Consider the following 13,022-nt stretch of genomic DNA (forward strand, 5'->3'; position numbering starts at 1 on the left):
TATTATTGTTGCTTCTATTACATTTATTTTACTCTATTTTTTATTATTAATACATTTATTATTTCACTCTGATCTTATTATTTATTATTTTACTCTATTATTACTGTATATACTCGAGTATAAGTCTAGTTTTTCAGCCCTTTTTTAAAGACTGAAAAAGCCCCTCGGCTTATACTCGGGTGAGGGTCCTGGTTGGCTTATATTTGGGTCAGCTTATACTCGAGAATATATGGTATATTTATTTTTTTTTCTCTATTATTATATTTATTATTTTTTTCGATTATTGTTGCTACTATTACATTTATTTTACTCTTTTATTATTATTATTATTATTAATACATTTATTATTTCACTCTGATCTTATTATTATTGCATTTATTATTTTACTCTATTTATTATTACATTTATTTTCCTGTATTTATTATTCTTATTATTACATTTATTTTACTCTATTATTATGATGATTATTATTAATACATTTATTATTTCACTCTGATCTTATTATTATTATTGCATTTATTATTTTACTCTATTTATTATTACATGTATTATTTTCCTGTATTTATTATTCTTATTATTACATTTATTTTACTCTATTATGATGATGATGATTATTAATACATTTATTATTTCACTCTGATCTTATTATTATTGCATTTATTATTTTACTCTATTTATTATTACATTTATTTTCCTGTATTTATTATTCTTATTATTACATTTATTTTACTCTATTATTATGATGATGATTATTAATACATTTATTATTTCACTCTGATCTTATTATTATTATTGCATTTATTATTTTACTCTATTTATTATTACATGTATTATTTTCCTATATTTATTATTCTTATCATTACATGTATTATTTTCCTGTATTAATTATTCTTATTATTACATGTCTTATTTTCCTGTATTTATTATTCTTATTATTACATGTATTATTTTACTCTATTATTATTAAAAGGACACATAAGCACATTTACATTAAAGGAGATGAGATCAATGATTTGATCAGAGTTGGACAGTCTTATCTTAAATTTGAGCTTTATGTAAATATTCAAAAACATTTAACCTACCGATGCCTCGATTAATGTAACTTTATTGGTATCTATTTTTATTTCTGAAATTTCCCACCCTCGGCTTATACTGGAGTCAATGATTTCCCAGTTTTTTCTTTGTCGTAAAATTAGGTGCCTTGACTTATATTCGGGTCGGCTTATACTCGAGTATATACGGTATTTGTTTGTCATGCATTGCAGACAATGTAACCTTGCAGTCCTGACTAGATACTGTATTTATTTATTTGTTTCAAAAGTGAATTGAGGATATAGTTATAATGTATTTAAAACCATAAACAAAGTTTAAAACTTGGCATGATACAGTAGAGTCTCACTTATCCAAGACTCACTTATCCAAGGTTCTGGATTATCCAACGCATTTTTGTAGTCAATGTTTTCAATACGTCGTGATATTTTGGTGCTAAATTCATAAATACAGTAATTTAGTATTGAACTGTGTATTGAACTACTCTTTCTGTCAAATTTGTTGTTAAACATGATGTTTTGGTGCTTGATTTGTAAAATCCTTACCTAATTTGATGTTTACTAGGCTTTTCCTTAATTCCTCCTTATTATCCACCATTTTCATTTATCAAATGTTCTGCCAGCCCGTTTAGTTCGGATAAGTGAGACTCTACTGTATTATATTAATAGTATAGCACAATATAAGAACTATATAAGCATTATATATTATTAGATTGTATAATACAATGGTATTGTGGTATTATTAGTAATATTTCATGTAATAAAAAAAGGTAAAGGTTTTCCCCTGACGTTAATTTCCATTTCTAAGCTGAAGAGCCGGCGTTGTCCGTAGACACCTCAAAGGTCATGTGGCTGGCATGACTGCATGGAGCGCCGTTACATGTAATATAAATATACAATTATAATAGTGTATTATAATTTTATTATGACACAGCAAACAAGATAGATATGCTGGATTTCGTATCACAAAATCACAAGTCGAACACTTCCCAAGTGTCTAGGACTGTGTGATGTTTATTATTATTATTATTATTATTATTATTATTATTATTATTATTATTATTATGACACAGTAAACAACATAGATATGCTGGATTTCGTATCACAAAATCACAAGTCGAACACTTCCCAAGTGTCTAGGACTGTGTGATGTATTATTATTATTATTATTATTATTATTATTATTATTATTATTATTATTATGACACAGTAAACAACATAGATATGCTGGATTTCGTATCACAAAATCACAAGTCGAACACTTCCCAAGTGTCTAGGACTGTGTGATGTATTATTATTATTATTATTATTATTATTATTATTATTATTATTATTATTATGACACAGCAAACAATGTAGACATGCTGGATTTCATATCACAAAATCACAAGTCGAACACTTCCCAAGTGTCTAGGACTGTGTGATGTATTATTATTATTATTATTATTATTATGACACAGCAAACAACATAGATATGCTGGATTTCGTATCACAAAATCACAAGTCGAACACTTCCCAAGTGTCTAGGACTGTGTGATGTATTATTATTATTATTATTATTATTATTATTATTATTATTATTATTATTATTATTATTATGACACAGCAAACAACATAGATATGCTGGATTTCATATCACAAAATCACAAGTCAAACACTTCCCAAGTGTCTAGGACTGTGTGATGTATTTTCGGATGATGCGCGCAGATCCCAGTCGGGTGGCCTTTTGCAGTTGGCAGATCATAATTTTGTCAATATCTATTGTTTCCAAATGCCGGCTGAGATCTTTTGGCACGGCACCCAGTGTGCCCATCACCACCGGGACCACCTGCACTGGTTTCTGCAGAGTCTTGCAGTTCAATCTTGAGGTCTTGGTAGCGGCTGAGTTTTTCCTGTTGTTTTTCGTCAATGCGACTGTCACCTGGGATGGCAACATCAATGATCCAAACCTTGTTCTTTTCCACAACTGTGATGTCTGGTGTGTTGTGTTCCAGAACTTTGTCAGTCTGGATTCGGAAGTCCCACCGTATCTTTGCGTGCTCATTTTCCAATACTTTTGCAGGTTTGTGATCCCACCAGTTCTTTGCTGCTGGCAGGTGGGACTTGAGGCATAAGTTCCAATGAATCATTTGGGCCACATGGTTGTGCCTCTGTTTGTAGTCTGTCTGTGCGATTTTCTTACAGCAGCTGAGGAGATGATCCATGGTTTCGTCGGTTTCCTTGCACAGTCTGCATTTTGGGTCATCAGCTGATTTTTCGATCTTGGCCTGAATGGCCTTTGTCCTGATGTCTTGCTCCTGGGCTGCAAGGATCAGGCCTTCTGTCTCCTTCTTCAGGGTCCCATTCGTGAGCCAGAGCCAGGTCTTCTATTATTATTATTATTATTATTATTATTATTATTATTATTATTAATGGCCTTTGTCCTGATGTCTTGCTCCTGGGCTGCAAGGATCAGGCCTTCTGTCTCCTTCTTCAGGGTCCCATTCGTGAGCCAGAGCCAGGTCTTCTATTATTATTATTATTATTATTATTATTATTATTATTATTATTATTATTAATTGCCTTTGTCCTAATGTCTTGCTCCTGGGCTGCAAGGATCAGGCCTTCTGTCTCCTTCTTCAGGGTCCCATTCGTGAGCCACAGCCAGGTCTTCTCCTTCTCAGCTTTTCCTTCAATTTTGTCAAGGAACTTTCCATGCAATGTTTTGTTGTGCCAGCTGTCAGCTCTAGTTTGTAGTGCGGTTTTCTTGTACTGGTTTTTTGTCTGCTGTGTTTTGAGGAGTTTCTGATTTTTGACTTCAATCAAAGCATGTTCTTCACTTTGCTTTCCATATTCTGCCAGGGCATGTTCTTCTTCTTTGACGGCTTGTTTTACTTGTAAGAGTCCTCTGCCCCCTGATCTTCTAGGCAGATATAGCCGGTCAATATCACTGTGAGGGTGCAGTGAATGAGGAATGGTCATGAGTTTTCTTGTTTTTCTGTCCAAATTGTCCAGTTCCATCTGTGTCCAATTTATAATGCCAGCAGTATATCTTATGACAGGTATGGCCTGTCATTATTATTATTATTATTATATTTTATTATTTTACTTCCATTGATCTGGGCACAAGGCTCCGATTAATGCCGCCGAGACTTGCATTGGCCTTTTTTAGACCTTCCTAGAATCCTGGTGTTGGAAGAGATCCGAAGAGCCGTCCGGTCCAACCCAAGCAAAACCGTCCCGACAGATGGCCATCCAGACTCTGTTTGTGGAACTGGGGCAGCCTTGAAGCCGTCCTCCTCCTCTTTGGGGACAGAGCAGGCCCAACCCAGGCTTCTCTCCTCCTCCTCCTCCTCCTCTTTTCCGAAGAAGGGATGTGGAAGAGGAGGAGCGAAAGAGGCCCTTTTCAAACAGCCCGAGAACAGTTTGGCCACCGCGTCAGAGAACTTCCCCTGCCGTGCTCTGGGTGCGAGATGCGCAGACAAAGCCACCACTGCCGGCTGTGAAACTCCTCTCTCTCTGTCTCTCTTTCTGGGCCTCTTCCTGGGCCAGAACTTCGCCGTTTTCCCCTCCTTTGGATGCTCCCAAGCTTCCCGTCTTGCTGCCCATCCTTTCGGATCCGTCAGGGATTTGGATTATGTCCCGAATCGAGTCCTTGACCAGGGCCAGGATTGACCGCTCCAAGGAGAACGTGCTCAAGGTTGGTCCTTTGCTCACAGGGATGTTGCACCACGTTCTTCGGTTCCTCCTTTTTGTAGTTTTCGGAAGTTTGGGCCACGGCAAAAGCAGCTCGACTTGATCCTTGGATTTCTTGGAATTCATTGCGTGCGCCTTGGGTGGAGTTTGAGAAAGTTTTGGACTGCTTTGGAGTCAAGTTACGGTGGCTCAATATTATTATGATCATTATTATTATTATTGACACAAAGACATAGTATGACAGAGCAAATGAGATATATATGCTGGATTTCGTATCACAGCTGGATTTCGTATCACAAAATTGCATTATGATGATGATGATTATTATGAGGAGTCAAGTTACAGTGGCTCATTATTATTATTATTATTATTATTATTGACACAAAGACAGAGCAAATGAGATATATATGCTGGATTTCGTATCACAGCTGGATTTCGTATCACAAAATTGCATTATTATTATTATTATTATTATTATTAGGAGTCAAGTTACAGTGGCTCATTATTATTATTATTATTATTATTATTATTATTGACACAAAGACATAGTATGACAGAGCAAATGAGATATATATGCTGGATTTCGTATCACAAAATCGCATTATTATTATTATTATAAGTGAGATATATATGCTGGATTTCGTATCACAAAATTGCATTATTATTATTATTATTATTATTAGGAGTCAAGTTACAGTGGCTCATTATTATTATTATTATTATTATTATTATTGACACAAAGACATAGTATGACAGAGCAAATGAGATATATATGCTGGATTTCGTATCACAGCTGGATTTCGTATCACAAAATTGCATTATTATTATTATTATGATTATTATTAGGAGTCAAGTTACAGTGGCTCATTATTATTATTATTATTATTATTATTATTATTATTATTATTATTGACACAAAGACAGAGCAAATGAGATATATATGCTGGATTTCGTATCACAGCTGGATTTTGTATCACAAAATTGCATTATGATGATGATGATTATTATTATTAGGAGTCAAGTTACGGTGGCTCAATATTATTATGATCATTATTATTATTATTGACACAAAGACATAGTATGACAGAGCAAATGAGATATATATGCTGGATTTCGTATCACAAAATTGCATTATTATTATGATGATTATTATTATTAGGAGTCAAGTTAGCAGTGGCTCAATATTATGATTATAATTATTATTATTATTATTGACACAAAGACATAGTATGACAGCAAACGAGATATATATGCTGGATTTCGTATCACAAAATCGCATTATTATTATTATTATAAGTGAGATATATATGCTGGATTTCGTATCACAAAATCGCATTATTATTATTATTATTATAAGTGAGATATATATGCTGGATTTCGTATCACAAAATTGCATTATTATTATTATTATTATTATTATTAGGAGTCAAGTTACAGTGGCTCATTATTATTATTATTATTATTATTATTATTATTATTGACACAAAGACATAGTATGATAGCACTCGAGATATATATGCTGGATTTTGTATCACAAAATCACGTTATTATTATTATTATTATTATTATTATTAGGAGTCAAGTTACGGTGGTTCATTATTATTATTATTATTATTATTATTATTATTATTATTATTATTGACACAAAGACATAGTATGACAGAGCAAACAAGATATATATGCTGGGTTTCATTATTATTATTATTATTGCATTATTATTATTATTATTATTATTATTATTATTATTAGGAGTCAAGTTACGGTGGCTCATTATTGTTGTTGTTGTTGTTGTTGTTGTTAGGGTTTTTTTTTCAAATTTGCCCCAAATCCTAATTTTAGGAAACCCAGAGATGTCTGGTTTCCTTTGAGTTTTCCGAACTGTCTGGCCATGTTCCGGAAGCACTCTCTCCTGACGTTTCGCCCACATCTGTGGCAGACATCCTCAGAGGTTGTGAGGTCTGTTGGAATCTAGGCAAGTGGGGTTTATATATCTGTGGAAAGTCCAGCTTGGGAGAAAGAACTGTTGGAGGCAAGTGTGAATGTGGCAATTGACCACCTGGATTAGCATTGAATGGCCTTGCAACTTCAAGGACTGGTTTTGTACTGCCTGGGGGAATCCTTTGTTGGGAGGTAGTAGCTGGCCCTGATTGATTCATGTCAGACTTGCAACTTGAAGGACTGGCTGCTTACTGCCTGGGGGGGGATTCTTGGTTGGGAGGTGTTAGCTGGCCCTGATTGTTTCCAGTCCAGAATTCTCCTATTTTCTAAAGTGTTGTTCTTTATTTACTGTCCTGATTTTAGAGTGTTTTTAATACTGGGAGCCAGATTTTGTTGATTTTCATGTTTTTCTCCCGATACCTCCTCTAACGAAGGATTCTCCCAGGTGGGAAGCAGCCAGTCCTTGAAGCTGCAAGGCCATTGTTTGCCCTGAACAAAATCGTGACTACCAGTATTAAAAAAAAACAAATCTAAAATCAGGATAGTAAATAAAGATCAACACTCTGAAAAAGGGGGAAATTCCAGACAGGAAACAATCAGGGCCAACAAAGGATTCCTCCAGGCGGGAAGCAGCCAGGCTTTGAAGCTGCAAGGCCATTGTTTCCCCTGTTCTCTGAAAACGAACAAAATCGTGACTACAGTAGAGTCTCACTTATCCAACATTCGCTTATCCAACATTCTGGATTATCCAACGCATTTTTGTAGTCAATCTTTTCAATACATCATGATATTTTGGTGCTAAATTCGTAAATACAGTCATTACTACATAGCATTACTGTGTATTGAATTACTTTTTCTGTCAAATTTGTTGTCTAACATGATGTTTTGGAGCTTAATTTGTAAAATCATAGCCTAATTTGATGTTTAATAGGCTTTTTCTTAGTCTCTCCTTATTATCCAACATATTCGCTTATCCAACGTTCTGCCGGCCCGTTTACGTTGGATAAGTGAGACTCTACTGTACTTAATACTTAACACATACTTAATATTTAATACATACTTATTGAATAGCCTTGCGACTTCAAAGCCTGGCTGCTTCCTGCCTGGGGGAATCCTTTGTTGGGAGGTGTTACCTGGCCCTGATTGATTCATGTCTAGAATTCCACTATTTTCTGAGTGTTGTGCTTCCTTATTATCCAACATATTCGCTTATCCAACGTTCTCGTTTATGTTGGATAAGTGAGACTCTACTGTACCAGTATTAAAAAAAAACAAGTCTAAAATCAGGATAGTAAATAAAGAGCAACACTCTGAAAAAGGGGGAAATTCCAGACAGGAAACAAATCAGGGCCAACAAAGGATTCCTCCAGGCGGGAAGCATCCAGGCCTTGAAGCTGCAAGGCCATTGTTTCCCCAGTTCTCTGAAAACGAACAAAATCGTGACTACAGTAGAGTCTCACTTATCCAACATTCTGGATTATCCAACGCATTTTTGTAGTCAATCTTTTCAATACATCATGATATTTTGGTGCTAAATTCGTAAATACAGTCATTACTACATAGCATTACTGTGTATTGAATTACTTTTTCTGTCAAATTTGTTGTATAACATGATGTTTTGGAGCTTAATTTGTAAAATCATAACCTAATTGGATGTTTAATAGGCTTTTCCTTAATGCCTCCTTATTATCCAACATATTCGCTTATCCAACGTTCTCGTTTATGTTGGATAAGTGAGACTCTACTGTACCAGTATTAAAAAAAAACAAGTCTAAAATCAGGTTAGTAAATAAAGAGCAACACTCTGAAAAAGGGGGAAATTCCAGACAGGAAACAAATCAGGGCCAACAATGGATTGCCCCAGGCGGGAAGCAGCCAGGCCTTGAAGTTGCAAGGCCATTCAATGCTAATCAGATTTGGTACAAATGGAAATGTCTTTTTTTTGGGGTGTCTTTCCTTTCTCTCCCATTTGCAAATATTCTCTAGGATCCCAGCCAGGATACAAATAGCCTCTCTCGTCTGCTTTTTTGTGTGTGTGATCTTATGGAAAGCCAGGCCTGCTTTTGCCTCGTGGCGCTGAAAGAAACCTATAATTTCATTTGCATTTTTGGGGAAAGGAAAGAATGGCCGGATCTGCCTGGGAGAGCTCGCTTTGCCAGATGTCCCTTTCTTTCCCTTTGGAGACAATCCTGTTTTGTCAAGGCGACATGCAAAGGGACACCCTTTATCTTGAAAGGCTCGCAGCTTGCAAGCAAACAGAACCCAGGATTCTTCTCTGCGGTTTATTGAAAAATTTCATTTTGATCCTCGGATATCACATTTCATGCCAATCTTATTTTTCCCCCATGGATTCGGTGCATCCGCGTGGGTCTCGGACCCCATTTCTTTGTTTTCCCAAAGCATGGGAATATCGATCGCCTTTCCTATTGACTGGACTTAGGGGGAACCCCATGCTTTGGTAGGATTTTCTTCAGCCAGGAATGCCAGTTTATTATTATTATTATTATTATTGTATGACACAGCAAACAATATAGACATGCTGGATTTCATATCACAAAATCACAAGTCGAACACTTCCCAAGTGTCTAGGACTGTGTGATGTATTTTCGGATCAGCTCTAGTTTGTAGTGCGGTTTTCTTGTACTGATTCTTTGTCTGCTGTGTTTTGAGGAGTTTCTGATTTTTGACTTCAACCAAAGCAGGTTTGTTGGTTTCCCAACAAAATACATTGCTAGGTTGTTGTGAGTTTTTAAGATAATAATAATAATAACTATTACAGTAGAGTCTCACTTATCCAACGTAAACGGGCCGGCAGAATGTTGGATAAGCGAATACGTTGGATAATAAGGAGGCATTAAGGAAAAGCCTATTAAACATCAAATTAGGTTATGATTTTACAAATGAAGCACCAAAACATCATGTTAGACAACAAATTTGGCAGAAAAAGTAGTTCAATACGCAGTAATGCTATGTTGTAATTACTGTATTTATGAATTTAGCACCAAAATATCACGATATATTGAAAACATTGACTACAAAAATACGTAGGATAATCCAGAACGTTGGATAAGCGAGTGTTGGATAAGTGAGACTCTACTGTATTATTATTGTATGACACAGCAAACAATATAGACATGCTGGATTTCATATCACAAAATCACAAGTCGAACACTTCCCAAGTGTCTAGGACTGTGTGATGTATTTTCGGATCAGCTCTAGTTTGTAGTGCGGTTTTCTTGTACTGATTCTTTGTCTGCTGTGTTTTGAGGAGTTTCTGATTTTTGACTTCAACCAAAGCAGGTTTGTTGGTTTCCCAACAAAATACATTGCTAGGTTGTTGTGAGTTTTTAAGATAATAATAATAACTATTATTATTATTATTATTATTATTATTATAACTATTATTATTATTATTTTATTATGACACAGCAAACAATATAGACATGCTGGATTTCATATCACAAAATCACAAGTCGAACACTTCCCAAGTGTCTAGGACTGTGTGATGTATTTTCGGATCAGCTCTAGTTTGTAGTGCGGTTTTCGTGTACTGATTCTTTGTCTGCTGTGTTTTGAGGAGTTTCTGATTTTTGACTTCAATCCAAGTAGGTTTTTTGCTTTGCTTTACATATTCTGCCAGGGCATGTTCTTCTTCTTTGACTGCTTGTTTTACTTGTAAGCTCTAGTTTGTAGTGTGGTTTTCTTGTACTGATTTTTTGTCTGCTGTGCTTTGAAGAGTTTCTGATTTTGGACTTCAATCAAAGCAGGTTCTTCACTTTGCTTTCCCTATTCTGCCAGGGCATGTTCTTCTTCTTTGACTGCTTGTTTTACTTGTAAGCTCTAGTTTGTAGTGCGGTTTTCTTGTACTGATTCTTTGTCTACTGTTGTTATTATTGTTGTTGCTCCCAAGACCAAGCAACATCTGATGCCTTTATTTAGGCCAAAGCCTCCAAAGAGACACTTATTGTCTGGCCGGATCACAAAGGAAGGGCACGTGGCACCATGCGCCTATACTAGACCTCCCTCTTAAAAACCCAACCAACTCAAAATGTACAGTTTGGGGCAAGTTGTAGGTTGAGTTTCCAAACTGTTTTACAACGAGTTCACTTCTGAACAAGCGGGGAAATCCCTGGTCCCGGCTCCTTCCTTGACTCAGAAAAGAGAGACATCTCACAAAGCTGTGCCCTGTATTTGGATGTTTTTATCTCTCCAAAAAAAAAGGCCCTTAGGGTAATAAATAACCTTGTGAAATGAAACAGTCAGAAAAAAAGGGAAGGGCCTCTGTTTGGGAGCTCTTTCCGCCCTGCTTTTAACCCCTTCGGGTCTCGCACTGGGGACCCAAGAGGAGGGATTGCCACGCTTTTCTGGTCTTTTGTTTTATCTCCAAGGAAAGTTCGTTTTCCAAGTTGTTTCCCAACAAAATACATTGCTAGGTTGTTGTGAGTTTTTAAGATTGTGAGGCACTCTCTCCTGGCCTACATCTATGGCAGGCATCCTCAGAGGCTGTGAAGCCTGTTGGAAACTAGGCAAGTGGTGGGTATATTTCTGAACTTTGGGTTTTTGTAGTTGTTAGGATTACCTGGCCATGTTCTGGAAGCACTCTCTCCTGACGTTTCGCCCACATCCTCAGAAGTTGTGACATCTGTTGGAAATTAGACAAGTGGTGGCTATATTTCTGAACTTTGGGTTGTTGTAGTTTTTAGGATTATTTGGCCAAGTTCCAGAAGCACTCTCTCCTGACGTTTCGCCCACATCCTCAGAAGTTGTGAGATCTGTTGGAAACTGGGCAAGTGGTGGATATAGTTCTGAACTTTGGGTTGTTGTAGTTTTTAGGATTATCTGGCCATGTTCCGGAAGCACTCTCTCCTGACGTTTCGCCCACATCTATCTACGGCGGGCATCCTCAGAGGTTGTGAAGTCTGTTGGAAACTAGGTCAGTGGTGGGTATATTTCTGAACTTTGGGTTGCTGTGAGTTTTTAGGATTATCTGGCCATGTTCCGGAAGCACTCTCTCCTGACGTTTCGCCCACATCTATCTACGGCGGGCATCCTCAGAGGTTGTGAAGTCTGTTGGAAACTAGGTCAGTGGTGGGTATATTTCTGAACTTTGGGTTGCTGTGAGTTTTTAGGATTATCTGGCCAAGTTCCGGAAGCACTCTCTCCTGACGTTTCGCCCACATCTATCTACGGCAGGCATCCTCAAAGGTTGTGAGATCTGTTGGAAACCAGGCAAGTGGGGTTTATATACCTGTGGAATAATGTCCAGGGTGGGAGAAAGAGCTCATGTTTGTTTGAGGCAAGTGTGAATGTTGCCATTGGCCACCTTGATTAGCACTGTAGCTTCAAAGCCTGCCTGCTTCCTGCCTGGGAGAATCCTTTGTTGGGAGGTGTTAGCTGGCCTAGGTTGTGAGGTCTGTTGGAAACTAGGCAAGTGAGATTTATATATGTGTGTGTGTGTATGTATCTCTGGAATGATGTGGATAAAGAACTCTTGCCTTTCTGTTTCCCAACAAAACCTGATTTCTCAACCAAGTTGTTTGCCAACAAAATCCCAACGGTTGAGCCTTAAAATAGCACTCCCTTCTGAAAACACTTTTCCCTCTTCCTTCTTTCCTTTTAAACTAACTTCAAGTCAGGTCTTTGAATATGACCATTTAAACACATGGAGACTCATGTAATTTCAGCCACTGATTGAGGTTCCGGGTTTTTGCCTGCCACTTTTGGACTCTTGCTTGCTGAGGTCTTCCTACGAGTATCTCTGTGGATCTTAGAAAGCTGTTTCTTGATTTAAGGCGTTGGCGTGCTGGCTGATACCCGAACAGAGGATGGGCCGGAGATGTCCATTTATGTTGGATAAGTGAGACTCTACCGTATTATTATTATTATATTCCATTTGATCTCTCCCGAAGGGGAGTTCTCGAATTTGTATCTCAACCCTTGGGATTATAATTCAAACACAGAAGAGCACTACTACAAGGCATTCCCACTCTAGTGATATCCAGATTGCTTAGGGTCTGGACTTTCTCGGAGGCAGAGTCTGGATGGCCATCTGTCGGGAGGGCTTTGGTGGTGTCTTTCCTACAGAAAGATGGACCGGATGGCCCTCGGGGTCTCTTTCCAGCTCTAGGAGGAGATGATTTAGATTCAACCCGGACCCGCATCTGGTGTGGCAATGGGGCCCGGTGGCGAAATAGGTCTTTGGAGCGAAGACAAAAACAACAAGGCTTTGTCTGGCGGGGTTAATGGGAGGCGCAGCTGGCAAGGCAGACATAACAAGGGGGGCTAGGCTCATCATATATGTTCTCTGTACATATATATTGTCTGTACTGGGGTTTTCCCCAAGGGCACAGCCAAGTCTTT

The 13,022-nt window shown here is 37.3% G+C and overlaps 1 protein-coding gene across 3 annotated transcripts in view; it reads left to right on the forward strand.

Moving 5' to 3' along the window:
• The window catches only part of arhgef2 (Rho/Rac guanine nucleotide exchange factor 2), a 112,253-nt gene that overhangs the window by 46,805 nt on the left and 52,426 nt on the right, over nt 1-13,022 (forward strand). Inside the window, exon 1 of one of the 3 annotated variants that reach the window (XM_062964763.1) lies at nt 4,439-4,728. The exons of the other annotated variants lie outside the window; for them this stretch is intronic. Within the exon in view, the coding sequence (XP_062820833.1) occupies nt 4,666-4,728 (63 nt within the window). The 5' untranslated portion in view covers nt 4,439-4,665. Of the gene's footprint in view, nt 1-4,438; nt 4,729-13,022 lie in introns of those variants that run through there. 3 annotated transcript variants of the gene reach the window in all.

Source organism: Anolis carolinensis, unplaced genomic scaffold, assembly GCF_035594765.1.
Source record: "Anolis carolinensis isolate JA03-04 unplaced genomic scaffold, rAnoCar3.1.pri scaffold_14, whole genome shotgun sequence".
NCBI classification, from domain to species: domain Eukaryota; kingdom Metazoa; phylum Chordata; class Lepidosauria; order Squamata; family Dactyloidae; genus Anolis; species Anolis carolinensis.